The sequence below is a fragment of the Panthera onca genome, chromosome C1, assembly GCF_046562875.1.
Source record: "Panthera onca isolate mPanOnc1 chromosome C1, mPanOnc1 haplotype 2, whole genome shotgun sequence".
NCBI classification, from domain to species: Eukaryota; Metazoa; Chordata; class Mammalia; order Carnivora; family Felidae; genus Panthera; species Panthera onca.
The window spans coordinates 221248596-221272334 of NC_138346.1; the positions used below are offsets into that span (position 1 = coordinate 221248596).

The 23739-nt window shown below is 62.6% G+C and overlaps 2 protein-coding genes across 11 annotated transcripts in view; both read right to left on the minus strand.

The window, feature by feature from the left end:
* Positions 1-163: 163 nt before the first annotated feature.
* Positions 164-12598, minus strand: LOC132671424 (tyrosine-protein phosphatase non-receptor type 11-like). Of its 4 annotated transcripts, XM_060622218.3 has the most exons (15): positions 12526-12598; positions 6744-6866; positions 5474-5671; positions 4665-4851; positions 4463-4582; positions 4140-4253; positions 3877-3973; positions 3541-3620; positions 3000-3155; positions 2649-2780; positions 1768-1922; positions 1596-1663; positions 1283-1431; positions 1084-1175; positions 164-949 (listed from the first exon to the last, which is right to left on the minus strand). In XM_060622218.3, the coding sequence occupies exons 1-15, from the start codon at positions 12537-12539 to the stop codon at positions 922-924; spliced, it is 1713 nt and encodes a 570-aa protein (XP_060478201.3). In that variant the 5' UTR covers positions 12540-12598; the 3' UTR covers positions 164-921. The 4 variants fall into 4 exon arrangements, 2 of the variants coding, with proteins under 2 accessions (XP_060478201.3, XP_081652651.1); XR_014138138.1 differs by having other exon boundaries at positions 1084-1431; XR_014138139.1 differs by lacking the exon at positions 4140-4253 and having other exon boundaries at positions 1084-1431.
* Positions 12599-15268: 2670 nt separating this feature from the next.
* AGRN (agrin) overlaps positions 15269-23739 on the minus strand; it is a 34578-nt gene continuing 26107 nt past the window's right edge. For 4 of the 7 annotated variants that reach the window (XM_078452567.2, XM_078452565.2, XM_060625220.3 and 1 more), the window contains 18 exons: positions 23426-23553; positions 23180-23294; positions 22975-23094; positions 22485-22841; positions 22104-22296; positions 21719-21934; positions 21180-21301; positions 20851-20985; positions 20536-20632; positions 20277-20441; positions 20045-20156; positions 19815-19826; positions 19481-19597; positions 19147-19339; positions 18978-19065; positions 17518-17742; positions 16932-17035; positions 15269-16586 (listed from right to left, as the gene is read on the minus strand). In XM_078452567.2, the coding sequence (XP_078308693.2) occupies positions 16429-16586; positions 16932-17035; positions 17518-17742; positions 18978-19065; positions 19147-19339; positions 19481-19597; positions 19815-19826; positions 20045-20156; positions 20277-20441; positions 20536-20632; positions 20851-20985; positions 21180-21301; positions 21719-21934; positions 22104-22296; positions 22485-22841; positions 22975-23094; positions 23180-23294; positions 23426-23553 (2657 nt within the window). In that variant the 3' untranslated portion in view covers positions 15269-16428. Of the gene's footprint in view, positions 16587-16931; positions 17036-17517; positions 17743-17783; positions 18022-18977; positions 19066-19146; positions 19340-19480; positions 19598-19814; positions 19827-20044; positions 20157-20276; positions 20442-20535; positions 20633-20850; positions 20986-21179; positions 21302-21718; positions 21935-22103; positions 22297-22484; positions 22842-22974; positions 23095-23179; positions 23295-23425; positions 23554-23739 lie in introns of those variants that run through there. The other 3 variants (XM_078452566.2, XM_078452569.2, XM_078452568.2) reach the window with 2 other exon arrangements.

The window sequence follows — 23739 nt, forward strand, 5'->3', positions numbered from 1 at the left end:
CAGGCTGGTTCCGGCTCGCCAGGCCTCAGACTCCTCGCCCCTCGCCCCAAAGCCCGGGACTTCCTGTTCCAACCAGCGGGGTTTCTGGCCAGCCTGGGATAGGGAGGGTGCTTAGGGAGACCCTCGAGAAGCTGGGCCCCAGACCCCAACGAAGACGCGGAACTGAGAACGAGGCATTTTATTGAGGATCCCACAAAGCCACAGGGCCTTCCGAGATGGGAGGGTGTGGCCACAGACTACATGCGGGCGACATCACACCCGTCACACACACCAGTCCACACGTGAGACCCACGCCAGGCACGTGACGTCGCACACGCACTCACATGGGCATCTCGCACATTCCCTGATGAAGCATTTTCCACATGTAACCTGTGCTGTGGGTGGGGCTGAAGACCAGCTCTGAAGGGGGGTGGTTGGGGTACAGGGGAGCTAGGCACAACACCAACGGCTACAGTCCCGTCAAGCACAGACTGGCCACTTGCTCGTCGGTGACTCGCGTCACACATACAGGCCGACACTCAAACGTGGCACACGTGGGGTCGCACTGGTCACTGTGCTGTGCGGGTGGCGACTGGTGGCCCCCCGGTGAGCGACAAACCACCGCCCTGAAGCCCTGCTTCCCCCTCTTCCCTCACCTGGGAGCCCCAGAAAGGGCAGGGGCACTCGGGGCTCCCGACTGCCCCTCCCCATTTCTAGGCATCCAGGCCCAGGCCAGTGAGGGTCTGAGGGTTCCGGGACCCCTCCCCCAGCACTCAGGGACAAGCTCCGGGCTGTACAGTGCTGAACACAGTCTTTCGAGGAGTGCCTCTTGCTGGCTCCCGCCTCCAGCCGCGGCTCCAGGCCCTGGGGGGTGGGGGGGCGGGGGGGGGGGGGCGGGCGGCGCACGCGAAGACCGTCACCGCCCGAGGCCCCGCAGGTTCTCTACACGCCGCCGGGGCCCTCTGGGGTCCTGCGGGCGGAGAGAGGGTTCGGCCGGCGCAGGCGCGCGGGATCCCGTCCCCCCACGGCCTGCCCACTCCCGGAGACGACGCCGTCCCGCCCCCACCCCGGGACCCGGGCCCGCGCCCTGACGGCCCCACTCACGCCGCCGGTGCCCGGGACGACGCGGGCCCAGGGCTGCGGCCCGGGTCTGCCGACGCGAGGCCCGCGTTCAGATGCTCGTGCTCTTCTGGCGGCTGGCGCGGGAGGGGGGGGGTCGGGGTGAGGGTGGGGTGGGGGGACACCCGCCGGTCACCAGGGTGCGGTCGGCGCAGGCCCCGCCCCAGCCCGGCCCCGCCCCCACCTGCTCGCGCAGACGCAGCTGCTCGTCCTGGATGTACCGCTGCAGCGCCAGGTACACGAACTTGTACTGCGCCTCGGTCTGCACCATCCCCGAGCGCTGCCGTCGCACCAGCTGGATCGTCTTGGGCACATCGATGTCGCAGTCCAGACCTGGGCACGAGCGCGCTCAGGGCGGAACGGGGCGGGGCGGGGGGGGGGGAGGGCGGGCGGCGGGGTAGACGGGGGGCGGGGCCGGCGCCGGGGAGGCGGGGTAGCCGGGAGGAGAGGGCCTAGATAGGAGGGGCTGGCCTGCGGGAGGGGGCCGCGCGGCTCACCCTGCCTGCGGATGATGTCCACCAGGATGTCAATCACGATGATGGTGCCAGTGCGTCCGATGCCGGCGCTGTGGGGACGGACCAGGAGGCCTGGGAAGAGGTTAGGGGAGAAGGCCGCGGCCCCGCCTCGGGTGGCACCTGCGTTGCCCGCCCACCCCATCCCCGATCGCACCTGCAATGCACCACCATGGGTCCGGCCCCTGGCATGCTGTTCTGTGCCCTGTTCACTTGGTCCAGGAAGTCGAGGACGCCGGCCGGCTCGGCCGGGACCCCGTGGTCTGGCCAACTGAAGTACTGGTAGTGCTTCACTGTGCGCGGTGGCTCCCCCTGGGCAGGGCGGGCTGGTGAGTGCCAGCCAGGCCAGAATGAGCAGTTCCCAGGCGGGGCCGGGCCACAGGGTCAGAGTGGCACTGCCGTGACCTCCGCACCCCCAGGGCATGGGAGCAGGCGGGGATTGCCATAAGGAGTGACCAGCAGGGTCAAGGCTGAGCAGAAAGGGTTGGGAGGGAAATAGGGAATTCAGGGCGTGGGGGCCCTCAGATGGCCCCAGGTGGCTCAGGCCCCTAGGGGAAGGAAGGGGGTGTGATGGGGTGAGGGAGCAAGTTTCAGGGACAACGACCTCCATTTGGGAAGAACCAAAGGGATGGTTAGACATAAGGGACGGGGTGGGGCATGGGAAGGGATCTGTGCCTGACACGAAAATAGGTACCACTGGCATATGAAGGGCACTGAACCTGCTCAGTTGGCGCAGGGAAAGACTGGGGAGGGCGAGGCGGTGTGGGTGTGAGGCCACCCTGCAGCCGGGCACCTGGGACCAGCGGCCTAAGGTTGAGACTGTGGCCTGCCTGTGAACACTGCCCAGTAGAGCCCGGGCCAGGACTGTGCCCACTGGGTTGAGGGATATGAATACCCCCAAGGCCGATGGGCTTGGATGGAGCCACATGGGTGGGTGGGTTTTCTCTCCCAGCACAGGGCTCACCCCCAGCGCAGACCTGGGGACTTCCTGACCACTGTGACCCTGGCCCCGCATATCTTGTGGCCCTCTAGGCTCACCTGATCTGGCCGCCACACCTGCAGTTCCCACACACAGTAGCCCTGGGCCTGGTGCTCAGCCAAGTTGCAGACACACACACGGCCATGTTCTTGGCGGCCATGCAGCTCTGGCCAGTATCGGAAACATTTGTTCTGGGAGGGAGGGTGCATTGCATCAGCTGTGCTGGAAGGCCACCTGCGCCCTTGCCCCTGTGCCCTGTGGGGACTCATGCATGCACATGCATCCGCAGGGTCTTTCCAGAGTGGTCCACCACTCCCCCCAGCTTCCCAAAGGCTGCAGGAGAAGAGAGGCTGGGCCAGCCACCACACGAACACATGGTGGGGACAGGGCTGTCAAACCCAAGCTCATACCCGGCCTCGCTCCACCTCCCTTGTGGCCATGACAATGACACGTGTGTTCTCCTGGTGCACCATCGCCCAGAAGGCCGCCACTGTGGTCTGCAGACAGCCCTGGGTAGCGATGTATACCTTGCCCTGTCCATGGCCTGGCTTCTCTTCTGGATCACTCTGTAAGGGGATGGGGGCCAGGTGTCTGCAGTTTCCAGGATTTAAAGTGCCAGAGGACGATGCAAGTCTATGCAAACGATGTGCAAAGTAGCCGCAGGTGGCTCACACACAGCCCCTCCTGCCCTAGGTGAGGGAGGAGCTCAGGACCAATATTTAGTCCGGCCCACTCCGAGGACTCCTTGGAAACCACCACAGTCCCTCTCCAACAATGTCTACTGTCCCGTCAGGGTCCATGGATCGTTCCTGGGCCCGCCAGAAAGAGCTCCAGGTTCATAATAGGGGGGTGGGGTGACTGGTGTGTCCACACATGGCTCAGGATGTCTGTCGGATCCATGCAAGACTACGCACACAGCCGGCCACACACACCTGTCTCTCGCACACCCACCCTGATGTAGTTGGTGTTGATGTAGTTGGCTCCAGGCACGCTGTCGTCCACGTCATGCAGGGTGACACGGGTGGTATCAACTGGGAAGGGGAAGATACTGCTCGGGTCTCCGGGGGGGGGGGGGGGATGGACCCACCTGCCTCCTTGCCTGCTGACCGCATGGTGAGCAGGAGGAGGGAGGAAGGAGCCCTGAATGTGCAAGAGGGAAAAAGTCACACCGGTGGTGGGAAGTGACATCCGGCCTCAACCTCCCCAGGGCCCCTCCTTGCCGGATGGGCCCCACATGGAGTGGATGGAGCTCTGGCCCCGAACGAAGCCCCCGCCCCTGGCCCTCACATGGAAGGATGTTCTTGTAGCGATTCTTGGCTTTGTTCTCCAGCCGCTGTCCCTCCTTCCGGGGATACAGGAGCTGGCATTCCTGCTGCTGCAGCATCTGGGCGGGGGGGGGGGGGGGGGGGGGCAGAAGCTTCAGCAGCCTGCTGCCCCACCCTCCCCCAGAGCCTTCAGTGACTGACCTACCTCCCCTCTGCTGGCCCTCACCCCAGCACCAAAGGACGGGAGTCCGTGGGAGAGTGGGCGGTGGGGAGAGGGGCGGGCACCTCAAACTCCTCCCAGAAGCCCTGCTTGGCCTTCTCGCCGGTGTCAGTGGCCCCGGTGAGCTCCCGTACTCGGCTCTCGATGCTTGCGGCATTGATCCTCGTGGCCTTGAGGGGCTGGCACGGAGAGGCCTGCGTCCAGGCTTCGCAGGGTCCAGCAGACCCCACAGCGCCCCCCAGGGGCGGCTGCTCTGGCCCCAGATCGGCCACCCTGCCCTCGGCACTGGCTAGCATCCTTTCTCCTGGGCACCGCTGCCCCTGGGGCCCTCCCACCCCAGGGGTGCAGCTCGCTCCGGATCCTAAGGGTCATGTGCCTTGGGGCGTACCTGCTTGAGGTGCACCACGACCCCCGACTTCTCCACCATGGGGTTCTTCTTGTGGCACTCCACCAGGTCCCTGAGAGTGTCGAACCGTTCCCCACCTCCCACGTCATACGTGCCGTCTGGCTGTAGGGGCAGCAATGAGGGGCCCGGCCGCTGCCCGCCTCCCGAGTCACACCCCTACCTCACCCCTGCTGCCACCTCCCACCTGGAAGCGGATCATGATGTGTGTGACCCGCAGCCGGCGGCCTGCCTTGTCCAGCGGCTGCGTGAGCACCGACAGCACGAAGTCCCCGGGTTTGCTCCGACTCTCCCGCACCAGGAAGGTGCCCGGACGTCCTTTTTCCATCAGCAGCTGCTCGGCCTCCTGTCCAGACAGGTGCCCATGGTACCACCTGGCCAGGTGGAGGTGGGAAGGAGTGCAGGTGAGACTGGAGGCCATGGCCCGGCCAGGTGAGGGGACACGGACCCACCTGCAGCCAGAAGGCTCCGAGCCAGAACACAGACACAGGGACAGACAGACAGACCCACTCAGACTTCAAGGGCCCCGGCAGTACACCTGCCTTGCCCAGCTCACCTCACCCTACCCGGGAGAAGGCAGGAGTCAAGACAGGTGGGCTCTGCGGGGCCCAGGGTGGCCACCAGGTGGCAGCCTGGTCCCCAGCAAGGAGGGGCAGGGCCACCTTCCCAGACCCGCTCCAAGCCCCCTCCCTGGCAGATGCAGCCTCTTCAGGCCTCAGCAGGGCAGGCAGGGAAACTGAGGCTGGAGAAAACTGCCCACGTGAGTCACCAGCCAGAGGGAAGGTACAAGACTGGCAACAGGGCTCCTGCTGTCCACTCCCACCCCTGCAGGGAGTGCCCAGAACCCCAGGGGACACTCCCTCAACTTTGCTGCAGCTGTGCCCAAGCCTGAGCCTGAGCCGTGGAGGGCAGAGGACGCCCGGGGGCCATGCCCAGCACACCCCGCGCCCCTCGGACACGCACACGTTCACAAACATGCAGATGCCTGCCGCTCACCGCTCGGATGTGGGGTCCCGGCAGCCCAGTGGGTGCCGGAGCTCGACGGGGGCCCCGCTACGCTCGCGGAGCAGCCCCCCGTGCTGGCCTGTGTGGTGCTGCACCAGCTCGGCCAGCGTCGCAAACTTCTCCCCTCCGTAGAGGCCATAGTAGTCCCCCGTGTTTTGGATCTTGATGTGTGTCACCTCATCATGGCGCCTGGAAGGGTGGGCGCACCAATCACTGCTGTGGGGGGGGGGTCTGTCCCCACAACCCCCTTCTTCCCATCACCTCCCTCAGTTTCCAGAACAGTCCCTGAGCTTTTCCAGCCCTGACATCTCTGCCTGTGTGCTCTTCCTCCATCAGGAACAGCCAAGGACAGGCCCCTCCGTGTCCAGCTAGGGTGGGGGCCCCACCATGGGGGGTGGACACCCCACCCCCGCTGCCTCCTCCCCACCGTGCAGTCAGGACTGGCCTTGCAGACCATAGGCCTGATTCTGCCTTGGCCTGGAGGCAGATGCTAAAACAGCCCTCCGCAAGGGGCTCTGCCTCACCCCAGACCACCTGCCTAGGGGCTCCAGCTGACTGGGGACAGGGCCCTCAAGATGGCTTTCCCAGGGTCACAGCATGTGATGCTATCAGGGAAGCCCCTGGAGGGAGAACCTCAGTGTCTCCGAGGTGGAGGAAGTCCATCCTGAGGGCTGGCATCATGACGCCTGCTGCCTCAGTTTTAGCAGAGAAACTGGGAAGATCTAGAGGCCTTCTGGAAGCCTCCCCCCACCCCCCCAGCCCTGATCACCACTCTGCTGGTTGCAGCCCTTTCCCATTCCTCCTCCCTACGCAGTGGCCCTTTCATGGCCTCCAGCCAGACCCCCTGTGGGCAGCGTTTGCGAGCATCCCCAGGACACGGGATCATAATCAGGGCCACCGAGGCCCCTGTCCAGCACGCCAGACCCCTCAGAGGGCAGGAGGGAGGTCCTGACAACGCTCTACCTCACCGGGCCCTTCTAAATGACTCCCTCCTGCTCAGAAGCCATCTGGTCAGGAATGCCAGACTTCCACCCACCCCTTGCCAAACCGTTGGCTCCCACCTCCCGACAAGACCCGGATTCTTGGATGTCCAGCCCCCAGCAGGGATCCTTACTGCCCAGGATGATGCCCAACACCCCTCTGGGAAGAGAGGGAGACTGATCCCCACCAGCCCCCCAGCTGGGGGTGTTCAGATGGCTGAGGCTCCTGGAGCCTCAGGCCCGTTCACACCTGGCCATAGCACCCACCCACCTTCACCCACCTGACAGACAGTGTGAAGGCCCCTGGGCAGCTCTTGCTGGGTCTTGCCAGGAAGCTCCCGTGCTGGCCCCTGGACAGGAGCAGCCTCTCTGCTTCAACTCCACTGATGTTGGGGTGAAACCACCTGGCACGAGGACCACAAGTTGGTGATCCCAGAGAGCTGGGGTGACACTAACATTCCGGCCGCCCCCCCCCCCCGTCCCCCAAAATCCCGGCCCACATCCAACCTCCACCCACGGTGCCTGTTTTGGCCCCCCTGCTCGAACCCCGCATGGGTAATGACCACAGGGCCTGAGGCCTGTGTGGAAGGAGGTGGGGCTATGGGGTCCTAGGGACACAAATGGGCAGACCCCTGCAGCTGGGGTGGGGTGGGACAGACACCCTCCAGCACCTGCACACAGCTACCATTAGGAACCTCGCCTCAAACTCTGTGTCTGGTCCCTCCGGCCTTGCCAGGGCATCCCAGCTAGGCCAGAGGCACTTGGGGTGCTCCAGTGTCACCCAGGGCTTCCTTCCTGCCCTCACAGCCCATCAACAGACCCTGTTCGCTCCACTCCTTCCGGTGTGGTGTTGGCTACCACCTCCCAAGGGGCACCAGCCGCAGCCCCAGGAACCGCGCCGTAATGTGTTAGTCGCTTAGTCAGCCCTCCCGACCACCCTTGTCCCCCGCCCCAGAACAAAAGCACAGCCTACAGGCTCAGGTCTACCTTCCACCCTGACCCCTCTCCCCAGCCCTAGCTCCTCACTCACGTGAGGTCATTGACCACAGGGCCTTTATACTAGCTGTTCTCTGCTCCCTTGGCCCACATCCATATGGCTGAGGACTCCTCTCATTTCTCATCCTTTATTTTATTTTGCTTTATCTTTCTTCATAGTTTTTGTCACCTTCTGACACATGATATATTTATTGGTTTACTGTCTATCTCCCACTTAAGGATTTAAGCTGCAAAGGGCAGAAACTGTTCTGTGCAGTGCTGTATCCCAGGGGCGAAAACAGTGCCTGGGTATTAGTGACTGTACTTGAATTAAGAAGTGAATGAATACGTGGGGCGCCTGGGTGGCTCAGTCGGTCGAGCGTCTGACTTCGGCTCAAGTCACGATCTCACGGTTCGGTTCATGAGTTCGAGCCCTGCGTCGGGCTCTGTGCCGACAGCTCAGAACCTGGAGGCTGTTTCGGATTCTGTGTCTCCCTCTCTCTGCCCCTCCCCCACTCGTGCTCGGTCTCTCAAAAATAAACAAACATTTTAAAAAATTAAAAAAAAAGAAGTGAATGAATACGTAAACGGACGGTGGGGGCGTGGGTGGATGGATGGGCTTCACTTGAGAGAAGGGCCTGGGCAGCTGCAGGTCAGGTCAGGAGCTGTCTTCCTTCTGCCAACCGTGGGGCCTGATACAGACTGAGGCAGGTGTTGGTAAAGGACTAGAGGTGAGGGGGGAGTGTAGGCTGAGAGGGACCCCGCCTCTGCCCCCCGCCCTGCCTCCCGGGACTGTCCTCCTTCACAGCCTCTGCCATGAAGTGGGGGACAGGCCAGGAGGGCCCTCACTCAGGGCTGTGCATAAGCCCGTGTCCAGGGTCAGAACTGCTGTGTTCTTTGCCCTCGTAGCTTTTGCTTCCCTGTTACGGCAGGAATTTCGGGCCCAGGTTTAGATCTGACCCAACAATAGGAGCAACGATGGTCCTGCCCTGTGGAGGCTTTTCTACAATGGAAATCAGACCACGCGTCTAAAGCTGCAGGACCCTTCTCCTCTGGGCTCTTCTCGTCCATCAGGCTTCCTTTCACTCCTGCCTTCGGGGCCCGTCCTGACGCCTCCAAGGAGCTGTCTGTGTGCACAGTTTACACGGGCGTGCCCAGCACAGCAGCCTACAGCACGCTGAAATGTGAATGTAAATGGATGAAAATTCAGCAAAGTCAAGACCCGGTTCCTCAGTCACACGGCCACATTTCACCGCTGAGGGCCACGTGTGGCTTCGGAGACCATTGACAGCGGTAGGAGAGACTTCCCTTGCTCTGTGCTGCTCTCCACCGTCCGCCCTTGCCTGAGTCCTCACAGACCCGTTTGCCCTCCAGCCCTACTGAGACCTCAGCATCGAGGGTGCCCATCGGGCTCGGGGACCTGTGGTCGGGCCTCAGTCCTCAGCAGCATTTGACTGACACGGGCACCCTGCCTCCTTCTAGAAACGTGTTCTCCGCTCCCCCCTGGTTTTCTGCCTCATCTGGCCAGGACCCTTTGCTGGGCCCTCCTGTTTCTGACCCGTCGATGTCAGAGCTCCCCTCCTGTGCCCTGCGTGTGCCTACGCATCCGTGCGCCTTCTACACCTCCAGCCCCACCCGGGCTCATAGGTACTTCTCCCCTCGGCATCTCTACTTGGAAGCGTAGCCACATTTCTATCTTAACATTTGCAAAACTGAAAACTCCCGGCCATGCCCACAAGCCCCTGTTCTTTTACGTGGTGCTCACTCAGTGAAGGGAGCCGCCACCCCTCACAGCTCAGGTCACCAACCCGCAGCCCCTCCGTGCTCTCTTCCCCAGAGCCCTCTTGTCCTACCTCCCAAACACTCCCAGAACCAACCACCCCTGCTGGGCACGGCTCACCGTCTCTGCATTTTACTGCAGCCCCCACCACTGTCCTACCTTCTACACAGGACATCTGTTAACAGCCCATGGGCACCTCTACACTTTTGTGTCAGCCTTGTCTTCACTGAGGGCAGGCTCAGTTCTGACCTTGATGGCTCCCCAGGGTCCATGTGTTGGTTCAGAGAGGCCTGGGAGCTCAGGTGGCCTGCCTGGGGCCACCCAGCCTGAGCAACACTCCTGTTTTCACTCTCCCTGGGGAATGGGGGTTACCGCTGTCCAGGCACTTCCTGAGCACATTCTGAGCATAGCGTTTTGAGTTCTCCCTGACATGGGTTTGTAGGGGAGCCAGACCTGGGGGCAATTTTTGGTCAAGTGGTCCAGCAGGTGAGGCTGCCAGGGAAGGCTTCCTAGAAGAGGAGATGCCACATGGTGACCTCCAGAGCCCATCACAGGAGAGTGGGCAAGGCCACCGGGAAGAGGGCAATGGCTTTGTGCTGTCGCCGGACCCGTGATGAGATACTGTGGAGGCGGGGGGGACCCGAGCCCAGAAGAAAGCTTCCAACCACCCCTCCACCCTGGACCACCTACTCTGCTGAACCACATCCTGTGCCCAGATGCCCGCTGCCCCTGGCCACAGCAGCCTCAGATTCCAGTCCAAGATGGGCAGTGCCCAGAGTGTGGGGACAGGGGTGGAGGGTGGAGGCCCAGAGTCAAAGCCACAGAGAGGGGTGCAGGGTACCTTGTTGTCCTTTCAGGGACTCTCAGTCATACTTTCCACTGCCCTCTCTTCCCCACAAACTGCCGCCGGGTATATCAGGTGGAAATCTCCAGGGGCGGGGCGTCCTGAGAGGTTGCAGCCACTCACACCACGGCCCTCCAGAATCCCAGGCTGAGGCAGGGCCTCACATCCCCCAACCAAGCCTCGAGGTGGAGCTGACACCCAGGAGGCCAGGAGGCTTGCTGGCCCCGGCTGAGGGGGAGGGAGGAGGTGGGGAGGCTACAGGTCCCCATCTCCGAGTCCCATACCCTCTCTGTGCCAGGGCCCAGGGTCACCTCTGTGCCAAAGCGCTCCCTGCTCTGTGATGGGTCAGTGACTCAGCTCTGCCCTGGTGACATGTCCTTGCAGGCCCAGGGAAGGGGGGCAAGCAGGGTGAGCAAGGCATACTGGGCTCCCAACAGGTCTAATGGCTCGGACTCCTCAAGGCCCAGCTGAGCCCCGTCAGTGCTCTGGAGCCCAGGGAAGCCCGTGTCACCCAACGGATCAGCCTGAACCCAGACAGGGCACTGGCTGGTCTGCCTCCCCGTGTGGCCTTGCTCCAACCTTGGAACCCTGGAAGGCACACGGACAGCCTGTCAACACGCCTACACACACGATACAGCGGCTGGACACTCCTGCAGGGCAGATGCTGTTGCGATGGTGGGGAATACACAGGCCAGTGGAGGATTCTGGGTTAGAATTGCAGGCCTCAGGACCCCAGAGCACGGGCAATAATCCTTCTCCTTCTCCCTGCTCCCAGCGTCCCATCCTCAGACCCTGACCCTTCTGGTCCAAGAGGAAACTGAACCAAGGTCCACCCTGTCTATATAGAACTAAATTAACCAGAGATGCACCTTCTTCTCCAACTCCTAGAACAGAGGGTAAGCCTGAGGGGTGTAGCAGGCCCCCCACCCCACTGTAGGATCCAGCCCCCTCCCAGGCATCAGTACCAATGTACCTGCACCCAGTTCTGCCCCACAGCACTAGAAGCCCCTGAGTGAGCAGAGCTGACAGAGGTGCCCATTGGCTCACAAGCCAGAGGGTGACTGGAAAGGGACACGAGGTGGAGTTGGGCACAGGGGGATAGATCTTACTTGGGTTTTAGTCAGATCTGCCCAGGCCTGACAGGGGTGTGCAAGGGGCCCAGGGGCCAGAGGAGTGACAATCCAGATGGTCGCCACAGGGTGGGGCAGACAGGGGTTGGCAAGGGCGGGCAGAGCCCTACTCGGGGCTTTCCCAGGCTGGAGCCTGTGACACAGACTGGGCCTTCTCTGAGCACCAGAACTTGTCTGGAGAACAATTAAGAGTGAGGCTGAGGTGAGTCTGAGAGGTCATTCCAACCAGACCTCAAAACCTCCTCCTCCCTCAATTTGGGCTATTATCACAGAGCTTTGGAGCTGACAAGTTCCGATTTCCACTACTCCTGAGCCTATGACCTTGATGGAGGCCTCTGTGCCTGGCTGCTTCCTAACCACATCCCTCATAGGGATCCCGGGACCCTCATCACTGAGGCACTGCTGGTGGGAGCTGTGGGGAGGCAGTGGCGTCCGCCTTGGGCCAAGGATCTTGCTCAGGCAGAGAGATACCCTTGGACCCTGAAGCCCAGACCTTGTCCAGCCCCTCATTGATCTAGGGAGTCACGCAGGGTCCTAGCACGACCCCTCTTGTGACCTCTGGCCTCACCCAGCCCCTAGTGATATGTGTTTCACACCTGTATGACCCCCCACTCACATCCACATGCACGCTAGAGTCTGAGCTCACATGCGTGTGTGCACACACCCAGATAGCAGGGATCCAGCAGAAAGGGCAGGAAGTGCCCAGTTCCTGTCACATTTCCCATTTTCCCTCTCCACGGAGGCAGGAAGCTGGCTTGACCTGCGGCCGCTTAGGCTCTCGAATCCCTTCTGCGAAGCTTGCCCCCTAAACCCGGCCCCAGGAGGGTCTAGAGCAAAGACGAGCCTCTCCAGGGGGAGCTGGTCCTTACAGTTAGGCAGGGTCAAGGGACCGAGTCTAGAGCAGGGGAAACTAGACCCTGCAGGACCCCTCAGTGCTACTGCCCTGGGTTTCAGGCCTGGGGAAGGAAGAGGTAGCCCCCACCTGGCAGAAAACAGCTCCGATGGCCCAAACAGAGCCAGGAGCTGGGCAGAGTCTACACCTGCCGCCCATTCTAGGCTCCAACCACTGTTACCCACCACCTGCAGGGCATGCTCTGTTCCCTAGAGTTAGGGTACCTCTGACCTTCACCCAGGCCCAGCCCCTCACCTCCCATTAAGAAAGAGTCCTTTCATTTGCCTGGGTGAGGCCCAGCCTCAAGGGCCTGGCAGTGGAGAGAGGCTGCGCCAGGAGGTCAGGCCTGGGGACATATCACCGCTAACCCGTCGGTGCCCGTCGGACCCAAAGCACATCTCCAGGGGTCGCGGCGTCAAGCCACCTAGCGGCCCTGGCTCACCTGCGCGAGGTCATGTCTGCTCCACGCTGGGCGCTTGGCGGGTCTAGGCGGCCGCGCCCTCGGGCCGCTTCAAGAAGGCCCCGCCCCCAGGAGCCCCGCCCACTCGGAGCCCAGTCCCTGAGCTTCCTTAAAGGCGCCACGCCCACACGTCTCTCGCGCTTGGGAGAAGTTGGGATAAAAGCAAAAGTTTTCGAGGGCGCCCAACTTCAGCACCAGGGGATTCACGCGGGAGTCCCGGGCTCGGAGGGCGAGGGAGCCGGGCGGCAGGGGTCCGAGTGGCCCCCAGCCTGGCCAGCCGTCTCCGCCGCTCTGCGACAGCGGATCAGTCCCGGCCCCCGCGTGTCCCAGAACCCGCAGACCTTTCCTGCCTTGCCTCCTTAATGGGGGGGAGGGGGGATGTGCTCCCCTCATGGGGAGTGGGGGGAGGGGACTCGGAGCCAGAGGAGGAGACCCCTGAAGTGTTGAGGTGGAGGATGGGTTACCGGATCCACTGTGATAACCGCATCTTCCTCTAACCCCTCCTACGAAACGGGGCTTCCCTCGCCCCCCTCCACCTCTGCCACTCGCACCAGGCAGTCTCCGCACGTCCTAAGTGATGCTGACACCCCCTTCACCTCAGAGCCTTTGCTTCTGCTACAGCTGCCCCCTGTCTGCTTGTTTCTTGCCCCCACTGGCCAAACCACCTTTCATAAGCCTCTCGCGGGGGAGCACCACCCTAATTTACCTGGGCTCTCAACCTTGAGATTCCCTCCTTCGGAATTTTGGGGCCCTCTCCTGTTCAACTCCCCTCTGCCACCTTTTCAGGAGTGGTACACCAAGGCACGGAAACTTCTGCAGCTTCCAACCCCTGATCCTAGATCCCTACGCACCAATGTGGAGAGCAGGTCAGCTCTGGCTACCGAGCTTCCTCTCCCACTCACCCAGGTCACCTCACCTGGCCACCTGCGGGTCCTGACCCTCAGCAGCAGTTACCCTGAGAGCCCCCTCCTTCTGGAAGCATCAGCTCCCAGACACTCTTGGTCTTCCCGGCCTCACCGGCCCACCTTCTCCTTAACCTCCTGGTGTGAGGTCCTCTTCTCCCCTCACTCGACGCCCAGAGCAGTCCACCCGCTCCCTTATGTGCTGGACTTCAGTTCAGCACCCCTCCCACCTGGTACTACATGGCTTCCTGGGCTCCATTCAGGTGGCTCTCAGCTCCTCAAGCCCGGCCCCTCCACATGAAATCAGGGTGGTGTCCACCCAGGCGCCCTAGGGTCTCCATCAGTGTCCCCTGCCCAGCCCAGCCCAGGCCTATCCACTCTTCTCCCAAATCCCTCTCTTCTCTTTTTTAGAGAGAGTGCGAGAGCGAGAGCATGCGTGCGTGTGTGGGGGAAGGACAGCGGAAGAAAGAAAGAATTTCAAGCAGGCTCCGTGCTGTCAGGACAGAGCCCAATGTGGGACTCGATCCCATGACCCTGGGATCATGACCTGAGCTGAAATCAAGAGTCAGATGCTTGGGGGCACCTGTGTGGCTCAGTTAGTTAAGCGTCCAACTCTTGTTTATGGCTCAGGTCATGATCTCACGGTTTGTGAGTTCGAGCCCCTCGGCGGGCTCCAGCAGGACAGTGTGGAGCCTGCTTGAGATTCTCTCTCTGTCTCCCTCTCTCTGCCCCTCCCCCCCCCTCTCTCTCTCTCTCTCTCTCTCTCTCAAAAAAAGTTAAAAAGAGTCAGATACTCAACCAACTGAGCTACCCAGGTACCTCACCCCTCTTCTTTTTATTAGTACTTGGGACCCAGCACTCTCTCACACATCAGGAGCCCTTCTCATGAAGTCCGAGCAACTCCGGCTCAAACCCCCCCAAGATCTGTCCTGTCCATCTTCGCCTGTTCCTACCAGCTTGGCTGTTGGCCTCACGGTCCTGCATGTGTGGCCTCCAGCTATTTGGGCTGGCCCTGCACTTTCTCTTTCCACCTCAGGCCTTTACACCCTTGCTCCAGCAACTTGCTCATCCTCAGGCCAGGGTCTGAGCACCAGGCCTCCTGGAACTTTCACGGAGCCCCAGGTTAGTCCCGCCCTCCTTTCCTCCATCTCACCTGCCAATCCCTCCCTAGCACTGGGGGTTTAGGGCTTCCCTCCCCTCCATCCCCAGTACCTGACAGGTGACCAGGTGATGGGAACACAGCATCTACTCCATACACATCTCCTGAACAAAACAGCGAAAGAATAACGGATGAAAATGTGAATGCCCAAGGGCTAATAGGTCACCCGGGTCCTGTGTGTATGGGTATTTTTCCAACGGCTGCCCTCCCTCCTGAGCCAGTGGAAAGGGCAGCTTGCCCCACCCACCCATTCTGGCTGACCCCCAGGCCCCCCTCCTTCCCTCCCCACCTACCCTGCCCCTCCACCCCGTTGCCCCTCTCCTCACAGTCCTCCTTCCCATCCTGTGCTCACAGACGCATGCACGTAGATGACATGTGCAAATATGCACACACACGCGCACACACGGGGGTTGCTGCCCGCAAGGTGTCCCATCCAAGGCTGGCCTCCATGCCCCTACCCCCACCATAACCAGCACTCTGTGAAAACCAGCCCTGATCCCCAGTGTATGGCACCCCCCTTCATCCAGAGCCTCCTAAGAGAACTTGCAGCCTGTGCTATACCATACAGTTGAATGAGAAGCCATGGGATGGAAGCCAGCCAGGTGGGTCATCACCGGGCCAGGCAGGGCTCAGGACGGTGTCTGGTGTGGACAGATGCCAGCAATTCTTTTAAAGTGTTCAGACTTTAATTCACGGTGATTGACACAGACACAGACACAGACTGGAGTTAGTAACATGACACAGTCCCAGATGTGGGGGTGTTGGGGCTGCTACCCCCACGGAGGGGAGGGTGGGGGGGACAGACAGGACGTGGCGTAACGTTGCAGTTTTTTCTGCTGCCTCTACACCCGCCCCTTGGCCTTGGTCAGACATTCGGCCGACCCCCGGTCATTCTTGGACAATGACAACTACCCTCACGCCAGAACCTGAGAGGGAGTTTGCTGTGTGGAGTCCTCAGCCGCCCTTGGGCCAGGACAGGAAGAACGATGGCCCTGTCACTCCACGTGTCAAATAAAATCAATGCATAAAGGTTGGTGGTCAGGCCCGAACATCCATCCTTGAGAGGGGGATGCCGGCTGCCCAAACGAGCAGGCAGTGGACATCAACCACATCACACAGCGGTCCTGCTCCCTCTCAGGACTCCTCATGGGACCTGGGGTATCAGGGAGGGGACACAGCTATGTCCAGGGTGGCCGGATGGACAGGCAGGCCAACTAAGGGCCAAGGTGCCCTGACCAGGCCTGGGCTTGGCCTCTGCTCTCCAGCACTCTGGGACTGGCGGACACGGCTGGAAGGAAGGGTACAATATACAGCCCCAACAGTAACATTGCTTCTAAGTCACAGTATTGGCACAGGAGGCCTGGGAGGGGCCGGTCTGCGCTCGAGGCTAGCCCCGGCCTACCGCACACGCCAAGGGCAGGAGCAGCTCAAGTGGGAACCGAGGAGGCCCCTGAGGGCTTGCAAGGAGGAACGGCCCCCTCAAGCCCCAGCAGCGCCTTCCTGCTCTGGGGACACAGGCCCGGCCCAGGTGGACACACAGGGGAGGCACAGCACGAGGGGCCGGGACACGGTGGCCTGAGGTGGAGAGGCACGTCCTGAGACTAGCGCTGGAGTCAAGCCCTCCACGCTGCCTGCACCACCTCCCCCTGCAAGTCCCTTGACACGGAGTTTGCCTCTGTAGCTCGTCTGTCTGGATGGGAGGGAGGCCGGTCCAGCAGTCCCTCTGGCCAACATACAGGCAAGAAAACCATATCAAAAAAGCAATGAGTTTACAAAAATAGAAAATAATGACAGCAGGGCGGCTGGTGGGCTGTGGCGTATGTTTCACGGGGCGGCACAGGCCCGAAGCCCCGGCTTGGTGACAGCATCTTCCAGCAGGTGCAGCAGGCGCTGGCCCACCACTACATCCCGGAGGCAGCCCACAAAGCCTGTGCTGTAGGCTTTGGGCAGGGCCTGGCCCATGGGCGGCTTCTCCAGGCCACCTGCAAGAAGACAGAAGGAAGGCCACCCGACTGTGACACGGGGATGGGCAATCTGGGACGCTAGCCAGCAGACAGACCCACGGGTACTGAAAAGGACAGGTGAGCTACCTGAGGCCTGTCAGTGCCCTGGGGGGCCACGTGGCCAGGAGGCTGGAGCATTTCTCCTGGCCCCATAACCGCCCAGGGCCTAAGACAAGAGGGGACAGGACTATCCCAGCCAGTGGGTCGGCTGTCCTGGATGGGTGACTCAGATGGCACTGAGTTGCCAGCCCCAAGGGATGAGGTCTTCCCTCAGATTCTGAGACCCCTGGGTACCCCTTCCCTGGCCTCCCCCAAAACACTCACCCAGCCACAGGGCTCCGTCTGTGTCTAGCTGTGTGGCACCCAGCGGGGAAGAGCCAGTCACAGGGGCCTCATTGCCCACCTGGAGGGATCCTTCCCTCTGTTCCCTGGGGGTGTGGTGGGGTGAGGCCCTCAGGTGGTTCCAGAGGGCACACCCTGCCACCCCTAGATCCTGAGCCCCCAAATCCCTCTCGCCAGAAGCCCTGCCCCGGGCCCGCTGCCGTCACCCCTGGGGGCCAGAATGGGTGGCACCGATCCCCAGGAGCGCACCCTGTGGCTAGCGCAGGGGAGCCTCCTGTGGGTTAAACTTTGCTAAAGGGACGGCCAGGCTCAGGCTGTATGGACAGGTCTCCAAACAGCGTCTGGGTAGAGCAGGGACTCTCTTTTCAGATCAGGGGTTCCCTGGCCATAACTGCCTCTCCCGTGTGTTCCGGTCCCTCCCCCCATCACTGGCAGTGACCTCGGGTGAGTTAGCCCTGCCCCCACCTCAAGCCTGTGCCCTGGCTACAAGCGACTGGGCGCGCCCTGGCCGGGCAAGTCCAGGCAGCGCCCGCCACTATTCCTGGCGCGCCCCGGGCTTCTCACTGACCTGTGTGCCCTGACCCGCAACCAGCGGTTGGTGTTGACCGGCACGGTGGAACGCAGCACCACGGGCTGGGAGCCCAAGTCGTAGGTCAGCTGCAGGCGCCCATCCACGATGGCCAGAGCGACGTAGTCAGCCCGCTCTGTGGCCTTCCCGCTCCACAGCACCAGCCCCTGTGTGGCCTCTGTGCGTAGGCTCAGCTCAAAGTGGTTGCTGCGCACTGCCTTCTCACTGCGGGGCAGAAGGCTGGTCAGCGCCTCCGGGAGGGCATCCTGGGATGGGACGGGGGAGGCGGGAGGGCAAGGGCCATGACAGCAGCTGTGATGAGACCGGGGAGACCGGACGGGCAGGCAGGCGGGCAACCACACGGAACAGACAGGCCGAGAGACGGATGGTAGGGGATGTGGCCGGACAGGCAGACACACAAACAGAGGAGCAAGGTGGACAGACAGCGGGGGTTGGGATGTCACTGCTCACCTGGGGAGGGCCCCGGAATCCGGAGCTTCAGGACTTAGAAGCCAGAAGAGAGGGGAAGCAGGTGAGCAAGGGACAGACAGGTTGTAGCGCAGGGTCGGCGGAGGGGGGGGGGGGGTTGTGTGGGGCGACCTGGAAGCCCCGCCCCACGTCCCCTTCCCAGCAATGGAGAGTGAGAGAGCCCGCACGCGCGGAAGATACACGGGACCCCAGGGAATCGGCTCTCCCACCACAGAGCCGGGGCAGTGACATGTGGGTACACGTGGGGCTGGCGGGCATGACCCAGGCCAAAGATCGACGGGTGAGGCATGGGGTGGCGTGGAATGAAGACCGAGGGCTCACCCGCCTGGGAGAGGCCTTTGTCCAAACACACGTGACATACACACGCCGCACACGGACCCGTGTGCATCCACATACTCAGACACACAGGTATTCTGATGCACACACACACGTGCACACTCTGCTGGGGCCCTCTGTCAAGGGCAGTGGCTGCTGGGGTGGACGTGGTGACTGGGCTTCAGCACAGGTCCCGGGAATGGGGATCTTCCCACTGCCAAGCTAGGGAACTAACCCTTCCATGGCACGAACGGCAGCCCAACCCCACTCTCCTCCACCAGGGTGGAAAGTTTCGCGCTTGCCCTCAGTGGGGGTGGGGCAAGGGGCATGCTGCCAATGGATGAGGAACTGAGAATGGGTGAGAGTGAAGGCGGGGATGGGGGCCAAGGTGCTACTTACGCTGGGATCTCATTGGTCAGCTCGCTTGGAAACAAAGAGACAGAGGTGGTGAGAAAGGAGGGTGGAGGAAGGTGGTGGGTGGCCGAGTCGACGGGGGGGGGGGGAGGTGGAGGCGCCGCTGGGCCTTCCCCTCTTGGCCACAAAGCTGAGGGTGACTGTGGAGGGTCTGGGCATCTTACCCAGCACAGCACGCACAGATAGGACCTGACACACAACAGAGGGCAGAGGAGGTGCCCAGCTCCCAGGCGGCACGTTACCTCTCGGTCACGGCATTGAGATATTCAACGTAGGTTTGTCCGTCGAAGGCTAGGGCATCCAGATCCCCTGCCGACTTCTCAATCAGCCCTGAGAGATAGTCGGGGTGAGGGTCACCTCGGGCGGGGCTCCACCCCACCCAGCCTCAGCTAAGCGCCAAGCAGCGCTCACCCTTCTCGCAGTGAAGCCCCGAGAAGCCCCCGGGACACAGGCACTCATAGGAGGCCTCCCGAGGGAGGCAGGAGGCCCCATTGAGGCAGGGGTGGCCCGAGGCCTGGGTGCAAGGGTGGTGTGTGAAAGACGAGACGTCCACTGCCCGCAGCACGTGCTCCTGGGTCAGCAGCTGGTGGCCTTTCAGGGAGACCTAGGGAGATAAGAGGCGGAGAACCTCCGTCCTGCCGGGTGTCCTCCCTACCATGGCAGCCCCTGCCCCGGGACAGAGGCAACTCTGGGATGGGTGGGCCCTTCCTCACGACGCCACCACCCCTGCCCCTGCCCCACGCACCAGCTGGATGACGCCGTCAAAGCCGGAGGATACTGCAGCTGCCCGGGCCAGCTTGCTGAAATCAGGAGCCCCTCCGACATAGAGCGGCTCCTTCAGGTTGAGGACTGTGTGTGGCACCTGAGGGGAGGTGCTGGGTGAGGGAGCTCACTGGGCAGAGACAGGGACGCTAAGCCCCAGATCAGCAGCCCCGCTGGCCCGCAGTGATCCACCCCCCCTCGCCCGCCAGCCCACCTAGGAGGCAGTTAATCACACAAACACGGCCGATGTGGGGACTTAGTGGGGGTAGGGGCTACTCTAGAAGGTGAATGAGCAGGATGAGAGCAGAGACCAGTACCTTGCGGGACTTCTGGTGTCCGAAGAGCAGGGTGGGGGTTGCAGAGCAAGGGCCAGAGAGCAGTGAGGGCAGAAAGAAGACAGACAGACAGAGGCACAGGACAGACGGGGGAGAAAACAGTTCAGTGAGAGCCAGCTGTGGGGTGGGGGCTGCCATGCCTCCCAGGAGGAGGAGGAGGAAGGAGGCAGGGGTGTTGGTGGTGGGAGGTCCATGGCCCCGGGGACACTCACCGGGGACTCCCCCAGCACTCGGGGCCCGTCACTGACACGCATGGCGCCCTTGCGGCCACTGCGCTCCAGTGAGACCCTGGTCCAGGTGTCCAGGGCCACTGGCTCCTTGCTCCTGGTGAGGAGGGGGTACCGTGAGCGGGCTCTGGGCCCTGCCAGCCTGCCCACTCAGGAGCCTGAGTGACACTGCCGAGTGTCCCCAGTCTCACCCCCACGCCCACCCAAGAGGATGCACCTGATGACCGCTGCCCCCTTGCCCAGGTCATAGCGGAACTCCAGGAATCGATCATGCAACGCCAGTGACACAAAGTCCCCCTTGCCATCCGTCTTCTGCCCATTGTAGAGGAGCAAGCCACTGGGGCCACGGGCCAGGAACACCACGTCCAGCGCCATCTTCTCCCTGGAGTCACGCAGGGTCAGGTGGGGGCGTCTCAATGGCTGGACGGGGTTGGCGGGACGCTTCCCCCTCGTCCACCCCTTCTGTCCCTACTGACCCTAGATCTCGCGCAAACGTATGCAGGCCTTCCAGCTCCAGGTAGGAGAAGCCGCTGAAGTCAGCCAGGAAGGGCCGGGGATAATCCTGCTTGGAGACTGTGCAAGACAAGAGAGCAGTCACACAGGGGGCTGGGCCCTGACCCCCGGGGTTCCCTGGAACCCCACTGATCTATGCGCCCCAGGCCTAACTCAAGCCCTAGCGCTAGCCTGACCTCCGATCCTAACCCCAAACCGAACCCACACCCTAACTAATGCTCAATCCAAAACCCCTCCTCCTCACCCTCCTCCCAGCCCTGACAGCCCAGTGCTCCCACCTGTCTGACAGAGGGCGCCCCCTCGTCCCTGGGGGCATTCGCACTGGGCCTCGCCCCCAGGCAGCACACGGCAAGGGGCTGCCCCGTGGCAAGGGTTCGGCTCACAGGGGTTCTCGCCATCACTACAGGTTGCACCTGGAAGGAGACAGGAAGGGGTCCCAGGAGACTTGAACCCTTGCCCACAGACACACAGCTGTGCCCCCTGCCCCAGCACCCGGCCCAGGCTCCACCCTCACCACAGCGGCCGGGTGGGCACTGACAAGGGAACACACCAGCCTGCAGTCCCTGGCACAGGGCCCTATGGAGGCAGGGGTGGTCCCTGCACTCACCCACACCAGAGCTTCGGGTTACTGTCCCCTGCCAGCTGCTGAGTTCCAACCGCTGATTGTTGATGTCCAGCAGGCGGATACAGCCCTTGAGGCCAACGCTGACGGAGGTCCTTTCGAGCACCCTGCCGCCAGGATGAGGGTCAGGCGTCAGAGGCCAGAGACCAAAGGCATCCTCCCTCACAGCCCCCTGTGACACTGCCCCCCGCCCCCCAGTCAGCCAGGATCCCCAGCCCCAGCCCCTTTGCTGTTCACAAGATGGCTAGTCCCACAAAGAGGACAGAACCAAGAAGTGGGTTGAGGGTCAAGGCTCAAGGAAGAAGGTCAGGGCCAGCCTAGCCCCTCCTTAGTGGTAACACAGCAGCCAGCAGGACCATCCCTGGTCGTCAGGGATGCCACCCCAGGGGTGACAGAATCAGGATCAGGATCAAATCAGGGTCATTGCCATCATCCACGCTCACCCTTCCACCCACAAGAGTCAAGGGTCAGGACCAAGGTCAGGGCTCCAGGATCAGGGGCACCCCACCCTCCTTGATGCTCACACGGAAGCCTGGTCCGCTGGGACGCCGCCCACAAAGAGGTCTGTGTCCAGGTTGAGACCATCCGTACCACTGGGGCTGTGGCCCACAACAGGGGTCTCACCATCCACTGAGAGGGTACCCCGGCGCCAGTGCCGAGACAGCTCCAAGCGATGCCAGCGGCCAGGCTCTACAGGCACTGAGCTGGTCAGTACCGCGGGCCCCGAACCTGTGTCGAACCTGGGGGATGGGAGCAGGCGGTCAGCACAGCGAAAAGGAGTCAGGTCCACTGCTCAACCTCAGCCTCCCGCCCTAACCCTGAGCCGCCTCACCTCCAGTCCTGACCACCCCCGCCCCAGTATGCCCCGGCCCTGATCCCACCCCGGCCTAGGCAGCCCTGCATGCTCACCTGAGCTGCACGCGGCCCCCCAGCAACGTCAGTGACAGGAAGTCCTTGCCCCGGGCGTTGCCATTGTAGAGCAGCAGCCCCTGTGGCTCCCACGTCCGGAACTCGAGCGCCAGGCGCAGTGTGTGGTAGGCACGGAGGGTGGGGAAGGCCAGGAAGGAGTGGCCTCCGAAGGCTGGCAGTGAGGGCTGCAGTGCTGCAGGGGGACGGGGAGGGACCGGCTGCAGGGTGCAGGAGACCCTGGCCCCACCCTGCGTGTTCCTCCAACTGGAGATCCCCAGCCCTGTCCCCGGCTCAGGGGTGCCTAGCCCCCAACTCCTGACGGTGGCTTGGTGCAGCCCCGACCCTTGCCCCTTGCCTCTCTCCAGTGTGAATGACCCTTACCCTTCTCGCAGGTGTCTCCCCTCCTGCCCACTGGGCAGCTACAGGTGAAGCCTCCACCTGAGTCTTGGTCCTGGCAGGTCCCTCCGTGGAGGCAGGGCTGGGAGTCACAGGGCCTTGGTGGCTGCTGGGTGCCTGGGGGCAAGGGCCGGCGTCCAGGCACATGACGGGGGGCAGTGGTGGGGAGCTGGCGTGTCGTGGGCAGGGCTGTGGTCCTGCCAACAGGCCGGCTTGTGTGACTGGGGTAGAGGGCCCGCTGGGTCACAGCAGAAGGCAGGTGGGCCACGGTGGTGGCCCTGGCCGTGGCGGCGGCAGGTGTGGCTCCCGTGGTGGCTCCCGTGAAGAACGCAGGAAACCAGTCTGAGGGTTACGGAGACTGTCAGGATACCCAGAAGGCAGAGCACAGGGAGGGCCAGCAGGGACAAGGGTCCTCGGGGTCGCAGGGGATGACAGGACAGGCAAGCCACAGCACTTGGCCAGACTGGGCACTCACCAAAGTCCATGAAGCGCACGTGCTCCTGCAGTGGCCGCCTGACCCCCAGGGACCGGCGCCTAGAGGCCTGTATCTGCCGGAGCAGGGCCTGGCCCACGTCGGGCGCCCTAAAGGTCGTGGCTGAGAAGGAGGGGACACTGAGCACGGTGGAGCCCCACACAGCGCCCCTATTGTCTCCTGGGAGGGCCCAGGGTAGGGAACTCACCAGGATCAAAGTGCACGTCCACAATGGCTCGGACTGAGCTGCCAGGCCCCAGGTCCCGCAGGCGGACACTTCGGAAGTCCTTCTTAACGTCTGAGTTCCGGAAGAGGTCATCCAGCTGTGGGTGCGGAGCGGGTGAAGGCTCCGGGGAGCTGCCCAGGCCGGGTTGTCAGGCCCTCTCGCTGCAGCCCGTCTCTGGGTCTGTCCCGGGAGGGAAGTGCAGCCCTGCTCTGTGGGCCCCATACGTACTGTGCTCTCGATACTCCTAGCGGTCTCCCCAAAAAGCTCTGACTTGGGGTCAGCCATCTCCGGTGTATAGAACAGCTCTTGCCCCTCGACTCCCTCAAGCTCCAGCACACCCTGGAACGCCTTGGTGGCTGTGGAGGAGGGGGCAGTGAGGCCCTGCCTGGCCTCTGAGCTGGCCACGGGCACAGGCCCCAGCAGCAAGCCACACGGGGTGCAGGGCAGGTGGTGGTTAGTCAGATGATCATGAGGTTAGTGGGGACCCGGGGCAGGGCTGGCATCAGTTACCAGGCAGACTTCTTGGAGCAGTGCCCGAGGCC

Excerpts from the sequence above, each read along its gene's own strand:
- LOC132671424 (XM_081796525.1), bottom strand. Across the intron at positions 5,672-6,743 it reads GCCTTCACACTGTCTGTCAG|GCGCCATGATGAGGTGACAC; the intron begins GTGGGTGAAGGT and ends CCACCCTTCCAG. Across the intron at positions 2,781-2,999 it reads GGGAGGTGGAGCGAGGCCGG|AACAAATGTTTCCGATACTG; the intron begins GTATGAGCTTGG and ends CCTCCCTCCCAG.